Source organism: Rhamphochromis longiceps, linkage group LG11, assembly GCF_057381845.1.
Source record: "Rhamphochromis longiceps isolate RC_006_pf linkage group LG11, R_longiceps_female_GT1.1, whole genome shotgun sequence".
NCBI classification, from domain to species: domain Eukaryota; kingdom Metazoa; phylum Chordata; class Actinopteri; order Cichliformes; family Cichlidae; genus Rhamphochromis; species Rhamphochromis longiceps.
This window is the reverse complement of record NC_140567.1, coordinates 31499635-31526012: the sequence shown is the minus strand read 5'-3', so window position 1 is coordinate 31526012 and position 26378 is coordinate 31499635. Positions and strand designations below refer to the sequence as shown.

Here is a 26378-nt window from a genome sequence, read left to right as displayed (position 1 = left end):
CCCGAGCGAGCCCCAGGCCCCAGGCCCCGACAAGCGGCCGCCAAGGAGTGAGCCGGTGTGCACCCGGACGCCCACCCCCAGACACAAAGAACCACCAACACACCGACACCTGAGGGAGTCCGCCACCGGCAGGGGAAGTGGTGGTTCGGTCGTCATTAATACAGGTTTGGTTTGTGGGGTCGAGCTGAGACAACCCAGCTCGTTGCCACAAAGGGCTGATTGTGGCCTCAAGGATATAAAAGACTGACCTGACCTCCCTCTTTGCTCCCCTCCATGTGGCAGGCAGGCTCCTGAACTGATGGACATTGACTTTCTTCTCATCCATGCATCCATCGCAGCACTGATTTACTGACTTTTCTGTTCATCTTATCTAAATAAAACAGTTAATGCTTATTATACTTGCAGGCTCTTACTCTTTTGTTGAAGGTGGAGTCACATGTAACAAAATGAGGCCTTCTCCTTAGTTTCTTAGCATTACGTTACAGGAGGGCCCTCAACACCAGTTGGTAGTTTGTTTGTTTTTTTAAGAATAACTGTTACTTGTCCTCGGGCCTGTTCGCTGAGTATCAGCGTTTCCATGCTTGGTGGAATTGTTGAGACAGACAAAGGTTTAGTGATGACACTACATGGTTAGGCTGTTGTAAAGCTATTTAACCTGGTGCTTTTTTGGATTACCCACCCTGTAGGCATTAGTGACACAGTCCACCCAGGTGCTGCTGGATTGTTTTTAGTCTTTTTTTGTTCATCACAAGATTACGCCTTTGTGTATTACGTACACGGAAGTGTAACTGAGACGCAAGGGCTGGAGTTTAACCAGGGCAAGTACGTTTAACACGCACCTAATACAACGCATGAAGCCTAGGGTTAAGACTAAGAGCTAGTTGGTGATAGGCGTTTCCATGGGTGGGAAAGTAGTCTTTTACGTCACACCAGTGCAGACTCAACTTCTAATTTTTTTTGGTGTCCCAGTCTCTGCCCATCTTAACTTCAGAGGGATCTTCTCGAGGACATGGTCCTTACATAACAGAAGCCAATGAGCCACTAGCTGATCAGGGTCAGAAAGTTCCTGTTACAGTCTTTAGAGACACAGGTGACTTAGAGCCCAACATTAATCAGTTTGTTCTTCCACTTTTCCTCAATGACAGTTTTGTACTGTTACAGAAACAGGGGTAAACCTGTTGAGTCTGATGTTGAGCTCTGATTTGGTGTAGAGGGAGATTTGTATGACATGCCCCTTTGCTTGTTCCTGATGTGTCAGTTATTTTAAGGAATGATCTGACTATTACGTGCGCTTAGATATATTACACTTGCCAGTGGTGTCTTCTGAACAGGCAGTGAGGGATAGCTGTAAAGTGATCAGGATTCAGAGAAAAGAACGGAGCTTGGTGAGGACACTACCACCACTTATTGTTTAGGTTATTGTTTCTTTGCCTGAAGGTTTAGCAAGATGAACAATAGAATATTTTAGCTCCTGTTAACAGAACAAAGAGACCGTATTAAATGTTTAAAATGAGAACATGTAGGGTTTTAACATACGTTCGACTTTAAACTATTTTGTAAGGATCTTAAGAAAAGTACACATTTTCCAAATCTTAAAGCACGTGTAACTAAATGTGCAGATAGACTTCTTTGGAGGCAACTTGTGAAGTTTAAAATTTCCACGCTGACATGTTGGCATTTATCAGGGTCACATGTGACATGAGCTTTGAGCAGCCCAGTCAGCCCTCTAATTTCTTTTCAGGGTTTTCCCATGCCTGTCTTCATGTTTGCACTTTAACACTGACCTTTTGCCTTTTTTTTCCCTGTTAGTTTAGTCACACACACAACAGCATCACATTAACCTTTTTGTCTTGTCATGGTGTTGCCATCATCACATCCTCTAATTCTAAGGATGTGTAAAGACACTGTGAGAGATGTGCTGTTAGAAGCACAACAGGCCTCACCTGAGCATGAAGCTAGAATTTTATTAACTGTCCAATTACTTTTAAGCTTCTGAAAATGGATTACAGCTGTAATTCCAAGTTAATGAAATACTTGTATTAAACACTTTGAATTAAAGTCTGCACTTTACTCACATGTTGATTCTGTGATTTGAAACACACTGGTGGTGAACAAACACAAAACTACAAAAACTGAGCACCAAACTGTCAATGAAAAAGACTAAAATGAATTATTGCCACACAAAGAAAATTACACCGAAGCCTGATTATTGCACACTAACATAATTCATCATTTTTCATCTCTCCTCTACTTCATATACCTTGTTTAAAAAAAAATTAATTAATAACACAGATTTTTAACAGAAATCACTAAAAAAAGATTATGAGAACTTACCTTTTTTCTTGTCCAATCACAGCACGGGGTCAGTAATGTCTAAACAACTGCACATTTCAATGAAATTTGAATACAAATAGAACAAACAAACCTAACGACTGGTATGATAAAAGTAAGATAACTGGCTCACCTCACAGCTTTCATGTCAGCAAATTCTTCAGAAGCTGAACTGGCTCTGCTTCATCCGACCGCTCACCTGAAACATCCTGTTATCACAACCTTTCGTGATGATTTTCACAGTTGGATTTTTTTTTTAAAATAAAAAGGATCAAAGGATTTTACGGTCAGATTGCCACACAGATGATCAAGACTGATATGGCTGGCTTACCTTTTAATTTAACACTAGATGTCTGACTTATCCCTCTAGCACTGGATCCAGTGTTTATGTCAGCTACATGCAATCATCAGTCAGATGTGTGGGAGGGCTTGAAGTGTCTCTGTCGGGGTTAGGTTATCATAAGGCTGATAGCTGAACATGTCATTAGCACACCTCTATAGCTGACATGATTACTTCTGTTTTGCTTCAGTACAGGATTGCTGTGGCTAGAAATACTGTTATCTGAATATGGCACACTGGCTTCAGAGGTAGATAATGTGATGTACTTGTGATTATCTGCACAAATAATTGAAAAAGAGCACAGACAGAAACAGGTATAATTCTCTGTATTCAAATTCTGAACATGCCAGTCTACTCGACGCTTAGTGCAAGTTCTGCAAATATCATCATTCACACAACAGGTTGCTGCAAGATTGTCTTGTTTCGTCTTTAAATGAGTCGGCTAGTCAGTAATAAAAAGACACGTCAGTATTGTGAGAGATGGATATTCATTACAACAATAAATTATCATCACAGGTGAAAAGAAGTCCCTCGCAATGGATATTTAAAGCTGAACAGTTTACGTCAATCTTTTTACACACCAACATTACTAATTCATTTACAGTCCGCCTCCACTGCACACGTGCTTTTTCCATTGCAAAAGAATAATGGTACACAGACAAGATGTACACGATTCACATGAGAAATTAAAATATTCAAAAATAAATTGATCAAAAAGCCAAGCCAAAAATAAGATAAGCAGTTTTATCTGATTTATTGCGAAGAGGCTTCTGTAATGTTGTGAACAAGAAGTGCACAGCATCGCGTGGCGTGTTAAGCAACAGAAAATCCATCAGCAACTATTTTGAAAATCACTTAATCATTTGTGCAAAAATGCTTCTACATATGTTTATTTAAGTGATGATTAACTCTTTTTCAGTGTTTTACACCACTGTAAACTGCATGTTTTGGATTTCTCCCCTTCATTTTATGAACAATTCAAATTAAATTGGTGAAATCATTAATCACACAAGAAACAGCTGTGCGCAGACTGAGGGTGGCTCACGCAGGGGTTTACAGCTGTGCATTGTTCCCATTGAACACAGACTTCTTCAGCATGCAGCCATGGCACTACAGGGCCCATTATACACCCAGCAATGGTTGCTTCGTGCACTGATGGTGACATTTATATTTGCTTTGTGGCATTTTTGAGGGAACAGAAACACTTGTGAGGTTACAGAAACTGGATGGTGCATGACCATGCAAAATGACACTAGCATGGCTTGTGCCAGTGGATCTGACATCAGTGTCCTCATATCCATTCACAAGGGCGAAAATGACAAATATAATGGCCCACAACACACATTTGTAAAGTGAATCATATTAAAGTTAAAATTTAAATTAAGTTTAATATTTATTTCCCAAGTGTTTGCTCTCTGTTACTTAACTTCTGAGTTTGCAAAATAGGTTTAGGTTAACTGAATGTAAATTGGCTGCAGGTGTGAATTGAGTATGAATGGTTGTCTATCTAGTTGCACTGGCCCTGCAACAACCTGCCGACCTGTCCGTGGTGTACCCTGAATTTTACCCTGTAGCAGCTGGGATAGGCTCCAGCATAAAAACAAAACAGAAAAATAAAAAAATGGATGGATGGACTGAACAAAGTTTTCATTACTTGAGCTTTTCTTTACAGTAAGTGCTTGAATATCACAGAGATGGTTCTTAGGTCCGCAAACAACTACAATCAGCTCTGTGACAACTGACTGAACTCCTTCACTTTTAGTTAAACTCTGATGCAATTAAAAGCTAAAAAAAAACAAACAAACAAAAACCATATAGTAAGCTGACCATATCATTTTTCAAACAATGTTCCCAAGGTGAAGCATAAACTTTGATGCTGAAAACTCCAGAAATAAATGGCCTGTAGATTTTGAGTCTGCAAGTTGCAATGCAATGAGAAAAGCACTGAACCTTTCTTTTGTGAGATCAAAAGTCCTTCGGTGAGTTGACTCAATGGTTTTCCATTCAAATGTCTCTAAGCATACAGTACATTTAATGAGCGTAATATTGGCCGGCTGCTTCCACATGATGCAACATATTCCTCATGTTAATTTCAGCATTGGTATTTCAGGGTCTCTAGCCCAAATCCAAATCTAATACAATCACGTACCTCTATGATTGCAACACATATTGTTGCCCAGGGATTTGTGATGCAACTGTAAAGCTTGGCAGAGATGAGCAGCAATGAATATAGCAGCAGCATCTGTACATGACAGAGTGCTGATAGCTGACATCACCCAAAAGAAACTTTCTACACGATAAACTGAGGAAACACGGTGACTTAGGTTGAGCTGCTGTTCGCACCGATGAACCAAAGAGTAAACATGATGAAAAAGAGTTTAAAGTGCAGTGCATCAACAAAACAAAAGGTAAACATATTATGGGTACTTGGCAAGACATTTAAGTTTGTAACAATCAGACATCTACACGCACCCACATACGCACGCTCAGGTATAACAAACTCAGCGTGAATCCTGTCAGTGAAATCAGGCTGTTTCTCACTCAGCCATCACATCCACAGACAACATGTAGAGACATCATTCGACTGCTGCCATACTGGACTCCCTGTGATGCTGCTCTGCTGCACTGCTCCTGAGAATTAAAAATAATATTTTGTTGGTGGTTCAAAGAAACTAACTGCCCCTTCCACCTGACATGTTAACTGTTTTTTTAAAACAGCTTTTTTGGCAGCTTATTTAATTGCTAGAAGAAGTGAATGTCACAACAGATATGATTTCGATATACTCGGAAAGTGATTTAATTACTTCCCAGAAACAGCATGTTGTGTTTTTTTTAAATTGTGGTTGTCAGTGTCTTTGAAGCTTTGAAGTAATGAGCACCTCAAACATGAAACCCTTGGACTACTTTTCTCATTTATATGAGAGTTGTGTGTTTTCTTTCCCCTGGTCTTTTAATTCATTTTGAATTTCAGCTTCATCATTTCATTTACTTATGTGTATAGTTCAACACTGGTTGGCTTGCTGCTGGTCACATTTTAGACTGAATGCACTCAGCTACAATCCAAAAGTACCGTCATATCTTAAATACATCATCCTTGTCTTAAAATTAAACCTGTGATTTGAAACCACAAGGCTGTAGCTCTTTAGAGCTGAGGTGTTCACCACAGCAAAACAGATCCTGTGAAGAAGTAGAAAAATCTGCTGTGTTTAAGTAGCGATGTCACTAATTCTGCAGCTTCAACCCCGTTACTGCTCCACATCCCGATGAATGCCAGATGTGTCTGTATAATCATTATTGTTCCATGAAATCACTCAGATTTGCCTACCATAAGAACAAAAATGTTGATACTAATTATTCTATTTGAGGAACTGTGTGCCTTATTAGGGCAAAAGGAGTTACTGCTCTTAACACCATTACTTTGTGAGGCTTGTAATGGGCTGTTTTCTAATTTGGCAGAGATGTTTTTTTGTTTTTGTCCCAAGATGCCTTGATGGTTATGCGTTTTAGTCCATATCAAAGTGCCTCTTTGATTATATCTCCAGAACAGCTTTGTGGTATCCTTGAGTCAGTTTTGAAATTCAAGTCCACATCAGCAAAAGTCTCAGTGAAAGAAGAGAAAATGCTAGCAGCAATCACATTCTGGGCTTTGTGGAGGCCTTGGCACTTCCAAAATGCAGTTTCAGAAATATATTCCACAATGCCACCAAGTACCTTCCTCCCAATCCCAGCTCCATCTTCATTGGAGCTGGGAGACCTTCAGGGTTGAAGTACTGCTGAAGTCCAAAAAGAAGGGTCCTTCCTGTTTAGGCAGGAAAGTGGTGGGGGTGACGTTATAGATGCCTGCTGGGACATGATCCACCTCCATGTAGCAGAAACCACATCTGCAAGAAGCAAGGAAGAGGCTGTGACGTTCATTTATGGCAAAGGTTGATGTCATTTCAGAGGTGTGGGAAACGAAACATCACATTTTCATTTTAAAAGATAAGCAGACTAACTCTTCTTCATTCGAACGACTTTGACTTAACGGTACTTCCTGAAAATGCTTTTATCAAAAAAAAAGAGTTTTTAATCTTCCAAACCTAACCAAATCTATAAACAGAATAATTTGTTGATGTTATTTTAATTTTATTTTTTTAAACCTGGCAAGTAATCAGGAACACTTTCAAATTCTCTTAAGGAAACTGGGTTTGCTAAAAAGACTTAAACATCTTAAACATCTTAAACAGCAGCAAAAATCTGAAAACATCGTAACACACCGACTGATAAAATGCTGCCCCCTGGTGGTAAAATCTAAAATTACTGCATGTCAAACACTGAACTCACTCAGCTATGCCCACATGCTTGTAAACAATAAAATCCACAGCTTAATACATATTCCTGCTGACCGTTTTAGTATTGACCTGTTAAAAATTTAATGATGGTAAAGATCTACAATCGCAGATGGAGACACGTTTTTGAGGAACAAAATTAATTGATCAATAATTTCGAAATATGCAAATTGTAGAAAGAAACATTTTTGTGATCCCTTACAGCAGTAATAAATAAATACTTTCAATCAAATTAAAATTAATTTTGCCCTCAGAAAGTCACAAAGATATCGCATCAGATCAATGTACTGCTCAGATGTAACAATGCTCCTGATGCTCTAAGTGAACTCAAACAAATCTTCTGCAGTGTTGATAAATGACCAGACATCAAACTCAGCTTATGGTCAGGGTGGACTTGTTGCTCTGCAGCTTGTGTACCTTTCACAATGATGCCTGCTCATTACTGTACCTGTAATCGCCACTGGTCTTCTTGTGGAAGGCAGCTGAGCCTGGATCACCCACTGTCGACACTGTCACCATCTCAAACCCAACGCTGTACTGCCTGCAGACACAGAACAGAAATAAAATGCAGAGAATAGCAACTGACTTCTACACAGATCAAAGATGCTCAAGCTAAAGTCATAGGGTTATCCATTGTTGAGGAAAAATAAGAGCTTTTTGTTTTAACTTTATTTGGTTTCCTGCAGTGCAGAGATGGACTTTAGTGCAACAAGCCTGTGTGTCTCAGTATGTAAGGTAGAAAGAAGGTAAGAGATTGAGCCAGAGGATTTTTATGTGCTAATGCTACATGAGAAAAGTCATTTAGCCGTTGTGCTAATAAGTCACTTGAAGCTAGTCAAACAAATATGCTTGAAATGAAGTAAAATATAAGTGACAACGCCCTAAAATTATTGCCATTAACGAGGAGATTTAATGCCAGAAAAACAAAACCACTACAAAAACATCTGTCATTGGCATGGTGAACAAACGCCTTAGTTTTTGTGCCATCTGCGTCACTGTTAACCCTCCCTACAGTGTGAACAACTAGAAAAGCATAACCTGGTTTATCTGTTGGACTGCAAATCTTGTTTCAGGCGAACATTTAACAAATTCAAATTTCATTTCACTTCTGAAGTCTTTATATGATAATGTAGCACAGAGTGACAAAGACTTTCAAGTAGTTTTGGCTATGCTGACTTAAATTCCATCAGTTGGTTAGAGATCTGAAATGCGCCAAAAATTAGTGCCGTGACCACGACCCCGGAGGACTAATTTAACCCAATTTTGTGTTATAAAATCTAATTTTCCCAGAATCTTTTTGCTGGCATTTTCTAAGTAGCACATAGATACCCAGACTAAGAGGTTGATGATGCTGATGGTTTCAGTGTTTGTTTTATGTCATCTTTTTCTGCTATATGCAGATTATACAACTACGAGCACAGATGAAGTAAAAGTAAAACAAGCTTTTAAATCTATTGGACCTAAAACTACATGAATGATTTCAATGAAAATTGAAAACTGTGCTCCTATTAGGATATTATTGTCATATGGAAACCCAATTTACTCTATACCACATTTGGTATATTACGCCTCAGTATACCAACTAGGGTATAGGGGGTTCACCTGGATCCTCGGAGCTCGATGAGCAGCGGTCCGGACCGTTCCAGGTTAATCTGATAGATTGGGTTGTTTTTGTACGAGTCTTTGTAGTTTCCACAGCCACCGGCACTGAGCCCCTTCCACTGACCATTAATCTGAAGACAGAAATCAAGTCAGTAAACATAATATCCACAATATCCAACTGTTTGGACAAGGTAAATATATTCACAGAATACAGTTAATATAATGTTGTCTAATTTAGCTAACCAAATTGCCCAAAAATGTACCAGTGCTAAATTGCATGATAAAATACATAATGCACAGAATGTGGTTGTTGATTTATAGATAGCATACCCTTTTTGTGTTAGTGAAGGGATTTGGGATCTTGGAGAAGGTGAATTTGCATCCAGTGTAGACCTGCATAAAGAAACAACCTCCATTATTTTAGGGTTCACATTGTTAGTGGGCAAACTGCTCAGTAAAATATTCAAATTTCAATTCATACTAGGGCTGCTCGATTATGGCAAAAATGATAATCACGATTATTTTCACTGAAATTGAGATCTCGATTATTTGACGATATTTATTTAACCCTTATGACCTACTATAGAACCAAGTCCGCCAGAGCTTATATTATTTTTTTACATGTTGTAGTGCCATTTGTGGGAGCATTTCAAGTTGCTATACAACTGTTATAGCCCATATTTTAATAATATGTATGCATTAAGTGCATAGTAACTACATTAATTGCAAAAAAGTGCAATAAACTACAAAAAAATTGAAAATCATTTTTGTTTTTTTTTTACATATATTTCTACTTGGAGAAATTTAAGAGGTTTATCCCTCAAAACTTTAAATACAAAAAAGTTGCAAAAAATAGTTTCCCACCACAGGAAATTTATTTTGAGTGTCTTCATAGTTTTATTTTGGAGATACACCAATTTTTATATACTGCAGGAAAAACGAAAAAACAATCCTATGATGCAAATTTGCAAAGAAAACAGCATGTGCATCAAAATAAACTATGTCCAGCAGTGCAATTTGAGTTCTAAGCATCACAGAAACAATTCAGAAAAGTCAAACATGACTTATAAAAACACCAGTATAGGCATTTAAGACCTACAAGTAAAAAACTACATTTTCCGCGAAAATGGCGTCACTTCCGGTTTTGGGCAGGAAATGGGGACATGCGATAGTTCGCGCTGACGTCCAGTGTTGCCAACTTTGTTGCTATATTTAGCAGTTTTCAGACCCGCTAAAAAAAGACGTGAAAGCCCGTATTGCTTTTACTCTCAACAAGCAGCGGGTGCTGTAACGCAGTCAGTTCTTCTTTTACTCTTTTGCTGTTTTGTGGATCACAAGGTTTAAAACTACTTATAAACACACACACACAAAGTAACTCCACCAGAGTGCCTATTTCGGGTCACTTTTGCCGGTCCAAGCCCAGGTAAAGGAGCAGGGTTGGAATTGTGACATTAAAAAAACAATAATTGCTAAAAGAAATTTAATTTGTAGTTCTAAATAAACTCTAAATCCATTTAGGACGTTTTTTACTCACTTTATGTCTCTTCCACGATGTTATTTCTCTCTCCAACAACATAGGTTACAATTAGATTAGCATGACCAATTATGCAAATTAGGTGATGACGTCATTTAGCGACTTCTAGCGACTTTTAGGACAACCAATAGCGATTTTCCTTACTGAGGAGTTGGCAACACTGCTAACGTCTGTTAACGTCTGTTTCACTGTGGGAAGTGTTACGAACAGCTGATCGGATCGGCAAAGCGTGTTTCTGGAATATTGTGTTTTTGTTCCTGCAAGCGCTTTTTATGCAATTTTTGCAAAGCTTTATGTGGAAGGAAACCGTGACCGAGGACAAGCTGATGGCATAATATGTAAGTACAACTCCTCCGGTTTCATATGCAAAACAAATTATTGCGCTAGCTTACACGGTTCAGGTTCTACAGGGATTTAAAAATAGTTACACAAAGCGTGCTGCTCTGACCGGCTTTAAATAGTGTGCAACACCACTGAAGTTTCTTTTACCTCTCTTTTCAACCAACGGCAGTCACTCTCCTCTCCAAATAACTTCTGCTTAGCTTTCCGAGCTTCCCTCGGGCCCTCTTAATCAGCGGTCTCCAACCTTTTTTGCGCCACGGACCGGTTTATGCCCGACAATATTTTCACGGACCGGCCTTTAAGGTGTCGCGGATAAATGAGGGAGGGGCTAATAATCGGCTCAGTCATTTTTAATGATCGTTGAAAGCCCAGATCGTAATCGTGATTAAAATTCGATTAATTGAGCAGCCCTAATTCATACCCTACCTAATAATACTCCATCATCTATAACTTTGTCAAACTGTGCATATTGTAGCTCAAAACACTGTAGAAAACTGTGAATTCTTAACCATGTGCTCATAAAATAGATCTTTTATATCACTGCCATTCTGGCAAAAGAAACATTAGAAAAGAAATCAGATTTTCTGCTTCCGGCTTTGATCTCTGGTGAAAACACAGTGAACACGAGAGAGTTCAATCAGTTATTCCAAAGATGATATTCATAGAGAAACACTGATGTGAGCTGATAGGAGGGGATTTTTTCTTCACGGCTGGCTTGCTGGAGACAGAGGGAGAGAGAGAAACTGAGAGAAAGCCTGCAGTGTTTACAGCAGTCGTGTTGCTGTTACAGAATTCACACACACATAAAACACAAAGCTTCCAGCTGACACGTGCACACGTTGTTTTTTTAATGAGGGATTTCAGTATAAACTGTTTTCCCAAGTCCTCACTGCGGTTTGCAAGAGGAGTCCATGAATTATAAATAACTAAAAAATATATTTGGGTCACGCAGCACATGCGTGCACTTAAAAAGTCCCTGAGAATCTACACTCAAGGACCTGCTTTTCAGACAAGCTGAAGTGGGTGTAGCAGAATAATGTGAGAGGTGAATTTTAATTTATAGGGAGAGGAGATCAGAGAAGAGCAGTCACTGTTCCTAACTGCATGTATAAGTATGTACAGTAAGTCTGACAGAAACAAAAACAGACATCGTGCTTATTCTAGCATAACCAGGTTTTGATCCTTATGAGTTTGTAGGAAACCCAACTGAAACCTATAGATCAACTTGGCTCCTGTGTACTTGAGTTCTTCTAACAAATGCCCAATAGGTAGCTTTGAAACTGTTGTTACCAGCTGCCACATCAAATTCTAGTTCGAGTTAGAAATGATTTCAGTAGTAAAAAAAGAATTAAGACTAGACTTTTTAAATTACTTTTCAGATTGTACTTCTGTGTATGAGCATAAACAGAGTTAACATCTCTCACCCGCAGTGTGTAGTTGATGGTGTTCTGTTTCTCGTACTGGGAAACCACCAGGGTAAAGGTGTGTGTTCCTGCACTGGTCAGCTTCATCTTGGTCAGATAGTGTGGACTGTTGATACGGATGCCATCTATGAAAGGAGGGGGATCCGCTGGGGAAGAAGAGGAGGTATTCAAAGTAAATAACCACACTGTAGCTTACAGATAACGTAAAACTTTCTTCAAACTCAACTTCTAACTGAATTTCTTCTTAACCTCCAGTATCAATTTTATAGGGTAGTAAATGTTAGTGAAGTTTTTCTTTGTGTCGTTGTAAAAAGGGCTCTGCAATAGACTAATCTCTTTCTTCCAGGCATCTGACCTTGCTGTATGTGACTGTAGGGCAGAAATAAAGGCTGCCATCAATCTCCTGCTACCATTCATCTATAGTGGAACTGTCCTTGCTCGGTGGTGCAGAGAAAGAAAGAAAATGTCCTCTAAGGCATCTATCAAACCTCACCTGGATAGTAAACCTTCTTGCCATCCGTCTTGTAAACGACCAGCGTGATGAACTCTCTGTTTTGTGCAAAATCATCCTGGACAGACACGGTCATAGCACAAAAGTGTAGCATTACAGTATCAGGCCACCACATTACTGGAAATGAAATCTGGATGAAATAAAAACATATCAGATCTGTGCCTTTACCTTATCAGTGATGTGTCTGGTGAGAAGCACCCACACAGCAGCACCACCAGCTGGACACTGAACCTCCAGCCTGTACTGGGGATTGTTGGCAAGACTGTACACATCCTTCACTGGACCCTGCTTTCCATCCCAGGTACTGCAGATGGAAAAGAAACCAGAACATAGACATGTCAGTGTAGAATGTCACAAAATGTACCAGAATATTTAAGAGTAAGATATTATGTAATGTTTTTTGTTCCCTTGAATAGTCCTTAAAATAAGACTGACAAACTCTGCATCCATAAAACATGAGTAATATAAATTAACAGTCACCTGTGAATACAGGAGGAGTTTTTAAAGAGTGCAGGATTCCAGCTCAGGTAGATAACATCATAGTATTGACAAAGGTCCTCCCATGCGATCCAGAACACACCTGGAACGCAAACACAAGTTGATCGTTAACACTAATTTATCATTTTTTAATCATTTTAAGTTTGCCAAGAGAGATAAAAATTGTTTGGATTTATACCCTCACAGTGACTTCAGGTATATACTGGATTTCATTAGCAACATATCGACTATGTCATAAGCTTATGAATAAAGTCAGCGCTGCACATCATGGTGAGTAACTTTTGTAACTTTTGCTTTCTTAGCAAGTGATTTTAATTTTTAAACACTCTCCAATGTTTATTATTTGTAAAGCATAATATTTTTATTCTACCTTTTTAAGCTCTTTTGTGGATACTATTTCATTTTGAATTAATTTTTTTATTTATATGGCACCCATTCACAACAGCAGTTATCTTTCCATCCACTTTCTTCTGTTTATCCAGTTTAGGGTTGGTGGAAGCCGATCCCAGCTGCTTTTAGGTACACCCTGGTCATGTTGCCAGTGAGTCACAGGGTGGACACAGAGAGACAGATAACCATTCACACCAAACCTTTGTACCTATGGCCAATTTGGAATCACTAATTAACCTAACCTGACTAACTGAATGTCTTTGGACTGTGGCAGAAAACCAGTGTACATGGACACCGGGAAGAACATGCAAACTACATACAGAAAGATGGTGGATCTGGTGACAGTGAGAAGGAATCAGTTTGCTAATCTATGCGTCCATTTATTTTCTTCTTTTTATCAAATTCATATTTTATTAAACTGCAACACCGGTAAACTGTCTTCTGAGATATTATGGCAAATGTTGAAGATTTCCGCACCTCTGTCTCTTTCTGTGATGGGAAAGTGTAAACACTAAAACGACCTGACAGAGGCAACCAGAGTGAGGCATACCCTCTATTTAATCTAACACTGTGTGAGTAATTTTATGCATGACGCAAGGTGCCACATATTTCTATAACATTTAAAATACCCTTTGATTATTTAAGAATGTGACTAACATTTTCACAAGGTTCTTAAATGCACACACAGTAAGTGTACATATAATGTGTAACTTCAAAAAAACGTAAACAAAAAATAAAAATAGTACATTAGTTACCAGGAACAGAAAAACAAACCGACTGTAACAGCTAAACTGCGACTGAATATGCTCCATACCCTACTTAAAGACAGAATATAAAGACCAATGTGTGCGACCAATGTCAAAGTACTGAATGTAAAACTCAATAAACTCAGATACCGTTATCAAACTTCTGAGCTGTCTTGGGGTCAAAGTTGAGGTATTTCAGGAGCTCAGGTGTCCAGTTCTTCTCATCGCGCTCACTGTAGCGTCCCTTCCACCGCAGATGACTCCACGGATTCTTTAGCTGCAGGAATCGCATTTTCTACAAGAGAAACAAACCCGCAGGTATGAGGTTAATCACACGAGCAGAAAAAAAAAATGACAGAATTATCTAAATATACTACAAACTAGCGGGTTTACTAAACATTTACTAAGCAAGATTATAAGAATGAAATGCTCATTCTTCAGTTTAGCGTCATGAGGAATTTTTTGTATTTTGGGAAGTTTAAAAATGTTTTTTTTTCTTTTTTTAAAAACTTTGTTTTCATCATTTTTTGAACCTACTGACATGAGCAGCTTGTTAAGGAAGTCATAATTGACAATCACTAGCAAGACCATGCACAGAGACCTTTTAGAAGCTTCAGAGATACCTGCACAGCCGGTTAGCAGGGCTGAATTCAATTCATATTGAAATATTGAGTTCACCAGTGTTACAGCGCTGCAGCAGGGTCAGTATAATATAAATGTCATAAGTCTGATTTCCCCCCATACTCAATATAGTCAGAGTCAATATAAGGCAGATGAAAAATTGAAGGAAACACTGAATGTGCAACCGCAATAGTAAGACAATCCCATCGTTCCTTTCTGATCATCTTTGTATACAAATTTAACTTGATAAGTGCTTAAAGAAACAAACCAGGTGAAAAGTAGAAACATTTTCTCACAAACATCAATCTGACTTTTTTTTTTTTGCAACAAAATCAGTTCCCCCTGCTGGAAATTAGAAAGTCCACTACCCATTGTGTATGAGGGGCCACTAATGGCTTGATGTGTATAAACTGACAGTATAATGTAAACAACCGACGCTAACCTTGTATTCCCTGATGTCAAGAACAGCGTAGGCGTGTGTTGGCACTAAACCCCATCTTTCCCCTTCCTCCTCTGTCATTACACCCGTTGCTGTGGTGATGAGAACGTCACCCCTGTGAAACCTTAAACAGGAGAGAGAGAAGCAGATACAGAGTGAGAATAAGCACAGATGTTTAGTTGAGGAATTTATTATGGCCTATAAAATAATTATGCCTGTGCAAGTCTGTGCACCTACCTCTGGAAGAGCATGCGGAAGGTGCCGTCCCTGTTGAATGACTGATTGTCAGAGTGCATAGCGATGCGTTCAGGGATCCAGCCAGTGAGAGCATGCAGATCAATGTTCTGTAAAAATTAGGCTATTATGAAAACAGTTCTTAAGAAAACTAATTTCTTGACTTTGACATCAGACTTTTTTCGAATTCAGAATATATGCAGAAAGTTGTTCAACAGCATGGCTGCAAAATTTAGAAAAAAAGAAGCTTTTTGGAGTTACTAAACCTGGAAGTGAACTAATTACAAAGACACATTTATCAAGCTAAAAAAAAAAATGCATATTTATTTTTAAATATATTTAAACTTATTGCAACTGTACATCCCTTTCTCCTCAGTTCCAGCAAATCCCTGCACAAAATATTTTACTTAATTACTTTTTATTGGGGAGCTGTTTTTAGATGTTACCAGGTTACACCAGGAGAAATCACTAATTAACAAATGTCCCGGTTTACTCACCGAGTTGGAACCAGGGAAGTCGTAGCCGCCCATCACCTTCATGTAGGCCTTCTCAATCAGGGACACCCAGAGCTCGTTCCTGTTGCTGGAGTAGGAGCACAATAACTCTCCATTGCGATCCACTGGGAGGAAGTCATCTATAATAACCTGGAACAGGCAAAGAGTCAGTTTCTCAGTTTAAGGAAAGCAGGAGTAATATAACAAAGAACATAACTATAACTTTTTCTCATGCACAGCAGTTATCAGATAGAAGTAAGACTTTTTCCCCACTTTCCATTTTTTGAAGTAAAAAAGAAAAAAAAGAGGATGAATTTGTATACTTAAAAAAATAACTATTGTTATATTTAAATTAATATCAGAATGCATTATTAAATCTACAAAAAAAACCCCACAACAACACAAAACCCAAAACAAAAAATACAAAACAAGATATTTTGTTTTGCATCATGAACAGGTGACATGAGCGTAAACATTTCACAAAGTACTTTTTTTATGCTCATTTCAACTCACATTGTAAAGACAAAATATTTGCAATGCAAATAACCAACAGGTAACTGACTGTTGTAATTCGTTGTTTACCTTCCTGGGAACTCCGTTGATATGGAGTTTGACCATGTACTTTCCACAGGGGTTGTATTCTGGCTCTCCTCGTCTGTTCTGAGGGTAGATTATGCTGCAATACACACACATGCAAGGTTCAATGGCTATTTTGCTTTTTAGTATGAAAGACAGTTTAAATTAAAATGCACTGCATGCTGATGTGCCATGAAAACAATATCAGTAAAGAACAGAAGCTACACAGCACCTGGTGATGAGTTTTTTGTTGTAGCGTCTCTCGTAGGCTGCACTGATGGCTAGAGAGGCCACAAACGAACAGTCAGATACCACCGTCTGGACAGAAGATGAAATGAGGAAATCAATGTGAACGGGTTAATATATAATTACATACATTGCATAAAATCACCATTACTTTAAGTCTGAGTTTGGACTTTTTACACTGAATGTTCAGTTGCATATCAAAAGGTTTTTTAAATAGTCTCTCATAAAAACGCTTATCTGTGGTGTTACTGTGCCATCTACTGGATGAATTTAAGCAGTGAACAAAAAAAACAACATTTCTTTACCATACCCATGGTAAAGAAACAAATTTTAAATGCATGATTCTTCAATAACTAACATTAGAAAAATAATTGTGGTAAAGGTCAAAGTTTGAACAAGATTTTTATTTAATATTCAAATATAAGCATTTTAGAAAATACATGTAGAGATCAATTGAGGATTGTGGAAATAAAACGAAACCAGTCTAACCTGTTTGATGCTGAAGCTGGACACAGACATGATCATGGTGGGGTTATTGCAGATCTCATCTGGCCGAACCCAGCGGGAGAAGATGGCTTTCTGTTTGGGTGACAAAGCCAGTTTCCCTGATTTGTCCCTGGTGAGAAGAAAAAAATAAAATAAAAACAAAAACTGTGTTTAGCCAATTCAGTCACACATTTTATTTTTCTATGTCACCAATTTTCAACTACAGTAAGTTTCTGTCAGTAATTCCCACATGCATTGGACCAAAGCTTTATATATGTAATGTTTTCTACTGATAAGCCTGCATTTGTTATACGAATTTAACCTGGAAAAACGTCTTACAACCACATCTCAAAGCAAAAGTGTTTTAGTGTTGAGTGTTTCAGGTATCCTTCCCTTCAATGTGTCAAGAAACAGATACTGCAGTTTCTACAAGTCTTAAGACTGTCTCCAAAATACATACATCCGCACATAACTTTTCTCTCCTGAATGTCTAAGTGAGGCTTGTATTAGCTTTGAAATAATGTTACTATTATAAAAACTGACTGCAAACAATAAAGCAAACTCACGAGAAAGGTACAGGAAAGGCAAATCGCTCTTTAAGGTCCACGCTCATGAAGGGCACGTAGGCTATGCCATTGATTGTAGATGTACTCCTGAAAATAAAGCACAAGTTTAATGAAATATAAAAGCTTTGGCACATAATTTTGCAGTAGTATTTACATATTTAAAAAGGATAAAACCATTAGGGCATTAAAAGGCCCTATATAAGTTTTCCAGGCATCTTTTGCATCCAAAGATTTCAAAATAATCTTATCAAAGGCTGAGGCAGTAATGTCATTTGCCACCTGGTGTAGTGATTTAGCACAAAACTACATAAAAAAAAATGTAAATGTTATACTTTCTAAAATTTTTCAGCAACTAGAAGTGTATACTAAAGGGATACCCAGAAACATTGGCCTTTATGACATATTCAGTGAGCCTTCTCACCTGAGTACCTCGATCTCCTCAGATGTGTAGCGCTGACCTTGGGGCTCACTGGACTGCACAGCCCGGACAGGTTGGGATTGCTGTCGGTCATTGAGGCTGAAGTCTGGCCCAAGAGGGAGGAACTGGCGGACAGGTCCTCCTGAACTGGCACCAGTGCTGGGCTTGGTTCCAGGAGCCCCTGTCCTGTCCTGAGCTGAAGCCGATTTGGACTGGGATTCTTTAAGACCTTCGGCTCTGGCAAAATATAGTGGAAGAAGTTTTTTTGTTGTTCATTTTTTTAACATGCAAAAAGTGAAAACAACAACAACAACAACATTAAGACAAAAAGCTCTAGAGCATTAAAAGGAATGATGAACATTCTAGTTTACAACACAAAACCAGGACCATTTTATATGTACCTGTCTAAAGCTTGACGTGCCAGCTGTTTCAGTTTGTTCTGCAGCACTTGCTCAGATGTTTCATTGGACTGGTGAAAAAAAACAAACAAAAGAAATCAGGAAGAGGAATTAATGTGAGCATGAGTAGGGATAATATGAGGGAAGTCTAAGTGTCAGTCAGTGAGTGACATAATGAAAAACAGAAAGGGGCCTAGTGAGAGACTAACCGTTTTAATGCACAGCTCCACAGCCTGAGTGTACAGTTCAATAGCTTCATCATCATTTCCCTTTTCATCTTCCTCAAAGGCTTGGGTAACCAGGAAGTGGGCACGTTCCAGGTCCACCTGGTGCCGGGACTTCAGTGGGTCACTTTTCTGTGCTTGAACTAATGTCAAAGGTCAAAGGAAGGAATGGTTAAGACAACAGGTAATTTGACCTAATTCATTTTCCCATGGAGTATTAATGTTGTTGTCATAGAGGATTTTTAATGGACACCAAGTTATCCAAACCTGTTTTTAGCACATTATACTTGAGTAAATGAAAACTCAAGATGAAAGTTGGAAATATGAATATCTTCATTACAAAACAGATTAAGACCAGACACTAGATAAGGAGATTAATGCTCCCTAGTCTCTCCTATCTGACCCAAAGACTCATCTTAAGTACTGTCTGCCCATATTTGTCTCTCATTGTATTCAGTAAGTAAAACAGAATTTAACCTTCCAACAACTTTTCTTGAGCCACCTTTAATCTCTTGAACAGTGCTGAAATAGTGCTTAAACTATCAGTTTAGTAAGTTTACTGGTGCAGCTTAATACAACAGCATACACATAAACTCCACCTTTAAAAATGTCATAAAGTAATTATTATTCTTTGTTAATGCTGGCTCAGACAGGTGCTAAGTTACTTAGTTGTGATTTTTTTGGTAGCTTTCTGGATAAACGATAGAAAGATGATAGAAAAAAAGAGCAATCAATTTCTACATTTCATATCATCGAAATCACTAAACAGCAATACCCAGCATTACACATCATCTAGTGGTAACAGGACTCTTGTACATTCTGTGGCCACACCCATGTGAACACACAAATCAAGAGCATGAGGAGAGTCATGGAAAAAACTGGTCAGACAGAAACTGAGAAACTGTCCTTTTCAGTAAAAAAGAGAAACATTTTCTTACCCATTAAACACTTCACCTCTTTAAAGGTGTTGCTCAAGATAAATCAACAACTCAGTAAAACAGGATAATGAGTGTCTTTTAGACAACAAGTTTAATGAACAACATGTGGAGTGTGTTTATTATAATAGTTTCCAGCTATCCATACATTAATTAAAATGGGAGTATATTCAGTCCCAGGTCTATATTTTCATGCAATATTACTAGAGTAGCTTTTATGTGATTTATATTTCACATTAAGCCTTCATTTGTAAGTCATCTGAAAAGCCATCAGAAGCAAAACCCTTTGCGCCTATTGTGAGGTGAGCTTACCTGCATTGTGGAGGGCTTGAACCCGATCCAAGTATTCATTCACTTTCTCCTGGATCCCGTCCAGTTTGGACCCTGCCATGCCAGCATAAATGAGGGCCTGAGCTGCCTCCTATGGAAAACAAACATAAAAGAGGCAGCGGTTAGAAAAGTATTACATCCGGTCACTAAGTACTGGCATCCAGGGACACTAGCAACCCAACTTTGACCAAATATATCTGTAAACTGTTAATTCGTAAAGTAGTAGACTTCTTAAATCTAATCCTGCTGCTATTACAGAAATGAAAGTGAGTTTGAACTTCTAAGATTAGCAAAATGCTAACCCTGAAAAATGGCATACGTTTACAGGTAAAACTTATTGGCACTTACCTTATAATAAAATACAGCCTCGTTATATTTGCCATTCTGGTCATATGTTACAGCTGTTTTGGCAAAAGTGACAGCATCAAGTTCCAGCGCCGCGGAGTCCATGTCGAACAAAACTTGTTGACAGAGTGACAATCTCTCAGTTAGCCAGAACAGGCTAGCTAACCGTTAGCTACCTATAAAATGTCTATAAACAAAATATCTGCTTTTCTCTGTTGGCACTGTTCATTCTGTCAACTCGGAAAAAACATAGAGAAGATAATGCTGATACGTGGTGTTGATCCCACAGCCAAAACTGCCACGGTAAAAGTTTTCCTCTGCCTTTTATCAAATGACTACAACATTAGCAGACACCAAAACAACCATACTGTTTCCGGGAGACAATTCGCGCAGTCGCAGTAGAAACGCTAGCGCTGTTGAAGAGCGCAGATACCGGGGGTACGACGGTGCGTTCACGAGCAGGGAAAAATAACATTTTTTTAATACAGCTAACGTTATTTATTGGCAATTGGTAAAATATTGTAGTATAAGTCTAGTCTTTCTTTTTTCTTTATGAGCCATACCATGAAAATATGGGAAAGAGGATGATGCAGAAGTATACAAAGGGTCAGAATGAGTTAAGTTATGTCTGACCAGGCTTACATGGTTATGAGAGGGATAGTGGATACATTGGACACAGGATTTTGATTATGGAGCTGCCAATCAAGAGAAAAGGGGGAAGAGCAATCGTTTTTATGAGGATTGTTTTTTCAGAATCACATTTGTTTACTAAAAATGGTAGATGATGATCTTACCTGTTGGGAAACTTTACCCGTCTTAAAAATATTTTTTTTCTTGCTGATACCTAATAAACCCTCTATTTCTTGGTTTAAGTCACTACACTCAAACATCTCAAAATTTTTATGGAAAAAATAGATTGCAGTATGTTTTAAAAATAGGTCAAAACAAAGATTTTTAGAGAGCTCATGGTTGGGGCTAGAACAAGCACTCAGTTAAAGAGTAAAAATCTGCTTTAAAACTGTTTTAAATCTTCACTTATCCTCTGTAAACTAACACCCATTTGGAGTCTAGATATCAGAAAAAGAAAATACAACATTTTCCCTCGTGGCACGAGAAAAGAATTACAAATGTAAAAAATCTAGAACATGTTATTCAAGACAGAAACTTTACTTAATTCCAATAACTTGTATCAAATTATGAGATCAGCAACAGTAAATTTCTTGAATATCAGTAAATGAAGCCTGTGACACAGGCAAGATTTAATACCAATCAACTGAACTGAAGTTATTTTTAAAATTCCTTCCCAACTGCAAAATGGGAGCAAGATCAATCCAAGATAAAAACTTCTCAAAACAAATGTGTTTAAATTCCTTAATCTGAGAACTATATGCAAGCTCTAAGGTCTTGTACGACTGTTTAGAGTTTCTGGCAGAGTATATATGAATACCTATGCACATGGTTTAGTTGCTATTTTCCAACCTTACCTCACTGTGAGTCTTAGGTCAGGTAAGTGAATTATCTATGGATGTGCATACAGCAAACATAGTTCTGAATGCCTTATATACCTCTTGAAGAAAACTATCCTTGGGAACTGGAAATCGAAAAATTATTTGTGCATTACTCAATATAAAAATGTAATCTAGAGAGAATGTCTGCCTCCTCAAAACAGCAAATGGGGAAATTAGAATTTTGTTTTTATCTGCTTGCTGCAGATCAGATATATTCTGTACATAAAATACCAATAGCTCCATGAAGCCATGGAACCATTTGAGGTGACTCATAGTTTTCAATACATATAAAAATACTCAGAATAAAATTATTTTGCCTCCCAATAAACAATCTTCTTTATGATTTTAGTATATCCAAAACTAAAACAGGATATACATTTTCAATAAGAAAATCTTTTAAACTGTTTATTCTCAGTGCTTCTGATTTTAACCTTTCACATAAATACAACTATCTTAATGTACATCATACACATAAAGGTATTGTCATGGTCCTGGGTCGGTGACAAACCTGAGAGGGTACCAGAATGGGGTGAGAGGCAGAGAGACACATTTTCTAGTTTATGATGATGATGATTATTATTGTTTGAGTTCTATGTGTTATATTCGGTCTGCCTCTGAGTCTGCGTCTGTGTCTCTGTCTGTCTATGGTGTCACCCCGTCTGTTTGTGAAGCTGTCTGTTTAGTTCTGTGTCTTGTTTGGTTCCCCGTGTCTGAGTTTCCTGTTTTATTGTGAAGGTCTCTGTCTGATGTGAGTGTGTTCGGTTTGCATTTCCCCTGTCCCGTCAGCTCTGATTCCTCCCAGCTGTGTTGCCCTCCTGTCTCTCATCCCCTGATTACTGGTGTGTGTGTGTGTGTGTGTGTGTGTGTGTGTGTGTGTGTGTGTGTGTGTGTGTGTGTGTGTATTTAAGCCCTGTGTGTTCACCTGCCTGTTGCCGTGTCAGTCTGTGGTCCACGGTGTCCTGTCCCTCGTCTGTGTCTCTCTGCCTCTCACCCCATTCTGGTACCCTCTCAGGTTTGTCATTTAGCTTTCCCAGTTTAGGTCTTTAGTTTTGTCTTTCCTCTTGCCTGTTTTGCCATCTCACCACTGTGTAAATAAAACATCACCAGCATTATCATCTACTGCCTGCGTTTTGGGTCCTTTCCCCCTTCAATACCACACGGCTCGCCTCGGCAGCCGTGACAGTTATGATGCAATTGTCTGTTAGATGTGAGGATGTGGTAACAACGTATCTCATGTCAATAGGGACCAGATTGTCAGTCTTTTTTTTCACACATATCTATTTGTTGATGGGAATTATTTATTTGTTTGAACATGTCTGAGGCATAGTTCTCACTCTGCCCCTTGTATGCTCTTATATACACTCAGAAAACACTTTATCAAGTGCACCACAGTAATACCTGGTTGGAGCCATTTTTATGGTCAGACCTCCCTTAATTCTATGTGGAGGATACTTGAAATAGTTTATATATATAAATATCTAGAGACACCTGAGTCCATATTAGCATGATGCCTTCAAACAGTTACTGCAGATTTGTAAGACTCTATCAAAAGTGCTCTATTGAAATAGAGACCTGTTGACTATGGAGGCTATTTGACTACAGTGAACTCACATGATGTACTATGTTGCTGGAATCAGCCATCAGAAAAATGGGTGCACTGTTGCCATGAGGAGATGGGCATGGTCAGCAACAATACTAATTTTATCAATACTCATTTGGCATTAAAGGACACCAAGTGTGCCATGAAAATATACCTCTCAAACCATTATTTTGACACCACCAGTCTGAACTGCTGATACAGGGCAGGTTGGATCCATATTTTCGTGCTGTTTATGCCAAATTCTGAGCCTACCATATAAATATTCCAGCAGACTTTCAGGCAAAAGTTTTTAATAATTTGGTTAATTATACTGAAATAACTACTGAGACAAAAAGCATAAATTTACTTTGAAAATTAACTAAACTAATGTGGGGAAAAATAAAATTACAAGAAGATAGAAGTAAATGAATAAAATCAAAACTTTGATAACAACACTAAAATAACAGTGATCTGCATAAAACCTAAATACACAACATGAGAGTCCTCTAAAGCTGAGCTTTCTGTTGTTCCTGCTCTGTAGCTGATGTTGCTCCATTGAGCCCGACTAACATTGAAGTCACTCCATGATGTCGACATCTGTTGTATTATTTCTGTTAGGTTTTTCTTCTGTGTCTCCAGCACCTCATTTTTCATTTTGAGCATCTGTGTCTCTGCAGTAACCGGGTGTCATTACTGCCGACGTGAATTATGATTTTACTGAATTTACATTTACCCTTTGCCAGCAGCTTTAAATTTCCCTCAATGTCGCCTGCTCTGGCCGATGGAAGACAATTGACTATGGTTGCCGGTGTCCCTAGCTTCACATATCTGAAAACAGAATCACCAATTACCAGAGTTGGACCCCCGGCGGGTGTGTCGCCGAGTGGGGAAAAATGGTTAGACACATGAACAGGTTGGTGGTGTATCTGGGACTTCTGTTTAAGACTATGCTTCCTCCTCACTGTCACCCAGCCACGCTCTTTCCCCAGCTGCTTAGGGCCTACACTATCTTCGGCTGCACCAGCTACAGGGGCCTGGCTAGCTACGGGTGACTCAGGGGTGCGAAGCCGAGTCTCCAATTCAGTAATCCTGGCCTCCAGAGCTGCAAATATGCTACATATGTTACAAGTATCACTACTGCTAAAGGAGGCTGAGGAGTAACTAAACATCTGACACAATGAGCAGGAAAGTGCACGAGGGACAGGTGAAGAGGCCATGCTGCACATGAAGATTATACTATGAAAACAGATGTTATCTAAAGGTCTTTAATTAAATTGGTATGCAGATAAGCTACTCAACTACTACTTCCTGTTCCTGTGTTGGAACAGGAACAGGAAGTGATACTCTACCACAGAGAGAGCGAACATCAAATGACAGCGCCACTCAAAGGATCGACAGTGTTGTGCCAAGAGTGTCCAGATGAGCCCAGGAGGACCAGACCGTGCAGAAACACAGAGGACAGACTCACCTCTGGAGCAGAGGAAGGGGCGTTGTTCATTACAATTATGACTGTAGAAGGAGCCCGTTGATGCATCTATTGTGGCACAGTTTTGAGTGTCATCGGGGTGCCCGGACCCCCACGGCAGGTTTGAGGCTGTGCTCGAGTTTGACCACATCCAGTAATTTCTATACAGTCCAATCCAGGCCTGATTAGCAGGTGTCAACATGTTAGCGACCTTGGTGTTTACACTTGAATTAATCATGCTGCTCAGGTCTATGTATGTCTGTCTGCAGTGAGACTGAGCATCAGGCCAGGTCATCAAGGTCGGCACCGGGATGATAATGCTACTCTTGCCTGAAAGACAAAAGATCAGACGGATTCAGACCTGCAGCTCAAATGTTCAGTTTGTCAAACCCTGGTTCCAAAGTCCAAAACACTCACCATTAAAGCAGAAAAAGCTATGTTGTTCTGAGCACTGTCTTGTGGACCATGATCCATCACTAGATATTGTAACACACTCCCCAGTCCCTGGCTGTCCCGGGGAGCAGGGATGAAACCAGGATGACTGAAGTGGACCGAGGCGAGACCATTTCCAGCTGCTCTTGGAACCACACCTCTGTGCTCCCCGCCCATTTCTGGGTTTAGTTGACATGACAACGATCTTTGGAGATTGTACGAGTGTTTCTGTGACTGCTTGAAGCTTGTTTACAGACACCTTTAAAATAATCACTATGGAGCAGTTCAGTTTGTGCTTTCTTTGATTTTCTGATATCAAAAGTTTTATTCAAACTATAAATGAGGCGACTGAGATGAGTTTACAGACCTGAGAGCAGCAGGAGGATCAGTCCACACCCCTTCATGGCTGAGAGCTGAAAAATTGTGAAGAACGTCCTCATGTATCTCATCTGCAGCTGCTCTATCATTATTAAGCATAACACTTAAACCAGCATCAACAAAGAGGCAGATGTCTCTGTCATTCACTCCATTTCTATCCTAATCTGATGATTCAAACAAAACTATCAAACATATTTAACATTTGAAACGTTCAACTTTAAAAAGTGTTGTCTTTATTCAATTATCATCATTTTGTTTATTAGAATACCAGATAATGAATGTGTGAGATTATCAAATAAACCAAAACAAACATATGCATAACATACCTGACACGAAGAGAAAGCAGCCCAGTGTTCATTAAAGTGCATTTGATTAAAGATGCTCAGAGTCATTTAACTGAAGATGACTTATTCAAAGTTATTACAGATGCAAACAGACTAACGTCTGGCAGAACGGGCTGTGAATTGGAGCTAAACAACTCAGGGGTCGAATCATGAAACTAGGACTGAGGTTAAACACAGGAAATGGGCCGTTTGGTTTCAGTCTCTGTGAGTGGAAGAACATGCTTCTCCTCCTGACTGGAGTTCAGCGTGTCTGCTGCATCATCAGCAAAGATGGACGCACTTGGAAATGTTTGTGTCTTCATTTGAATCCAAAG

The 26378-nt window shown here is 38.9% G+C and overlaps 1 protein-coding gene across 1 annotated transcript; it reads right to left on the bottom strand.

The window, feature by feature from the left end:
* Positions 1 to 2990: 2990 nt before the first annotated feature.
* On the bottom strand, positions 2991 to 20730 carry capn7 (calpain 7). The gene is made up of 21 exons (XM_085423654.1): positions 20362 to 20730; positions 19996 to 20104; positions 18734 to 18891; positions 18528 to 18595; positions 18130 to 18363; positions 17709 to 17795; positions 17146 to 17272; positions 16643 to 16728; positions 16417 to 16510; positions 15838 to 15984; positions 15344 to 15450; positions 15110 to 15230; positions 14197 to 14341; positions 12893 to 12992; positions 12581 to 12716; positions 12395 to 12470; positions 11902 to 12047; positions 8932 to 8994; positions 8602 to 8732; positions 7448 to 7540; positions 2991 to 6552 (listed from the first exon to the last, which is right to left on the bottom strand). Exons 1-21 carry the CDS (start codon positions 20461 to 20463, stop codon positions 6408 to 6410), a joined length of 2475 nt encoding a protein of 824 aa, XP_085279780.1. The 5' UTR covers positions 20464 to 20730; the 3' UTR covers positions 2991 to 6407.
* Between the last annotated feature and the right edge of the window lie 5648 nt (positions 20731 to 26378).

Bases quoted from the DNA above. Each gene is read 5' to 3' on its own strand.
- capn7 (XM_085423654.1), bottom strand. From the start codon at position 20,463: ATGGACTCCGCGGCGCTGGAACTTGATGCTGTCACTTTTGCCAAAACA. The intron at 17,273-17,708 runs GTGAGTTTGCTT...TCTTCTCACCAG, and splicing joins GCCTTTCCTGTACCTTTCTC to GGACAAATCAGGGAAACTGG. The intron at 6,553-7,447 runs GTACAGTAATGA...TGCTTCTTGCAG, and splicing joins AAGACCAGTGGCGATTACAG to ATGTGGTTTCTGCTACATGG.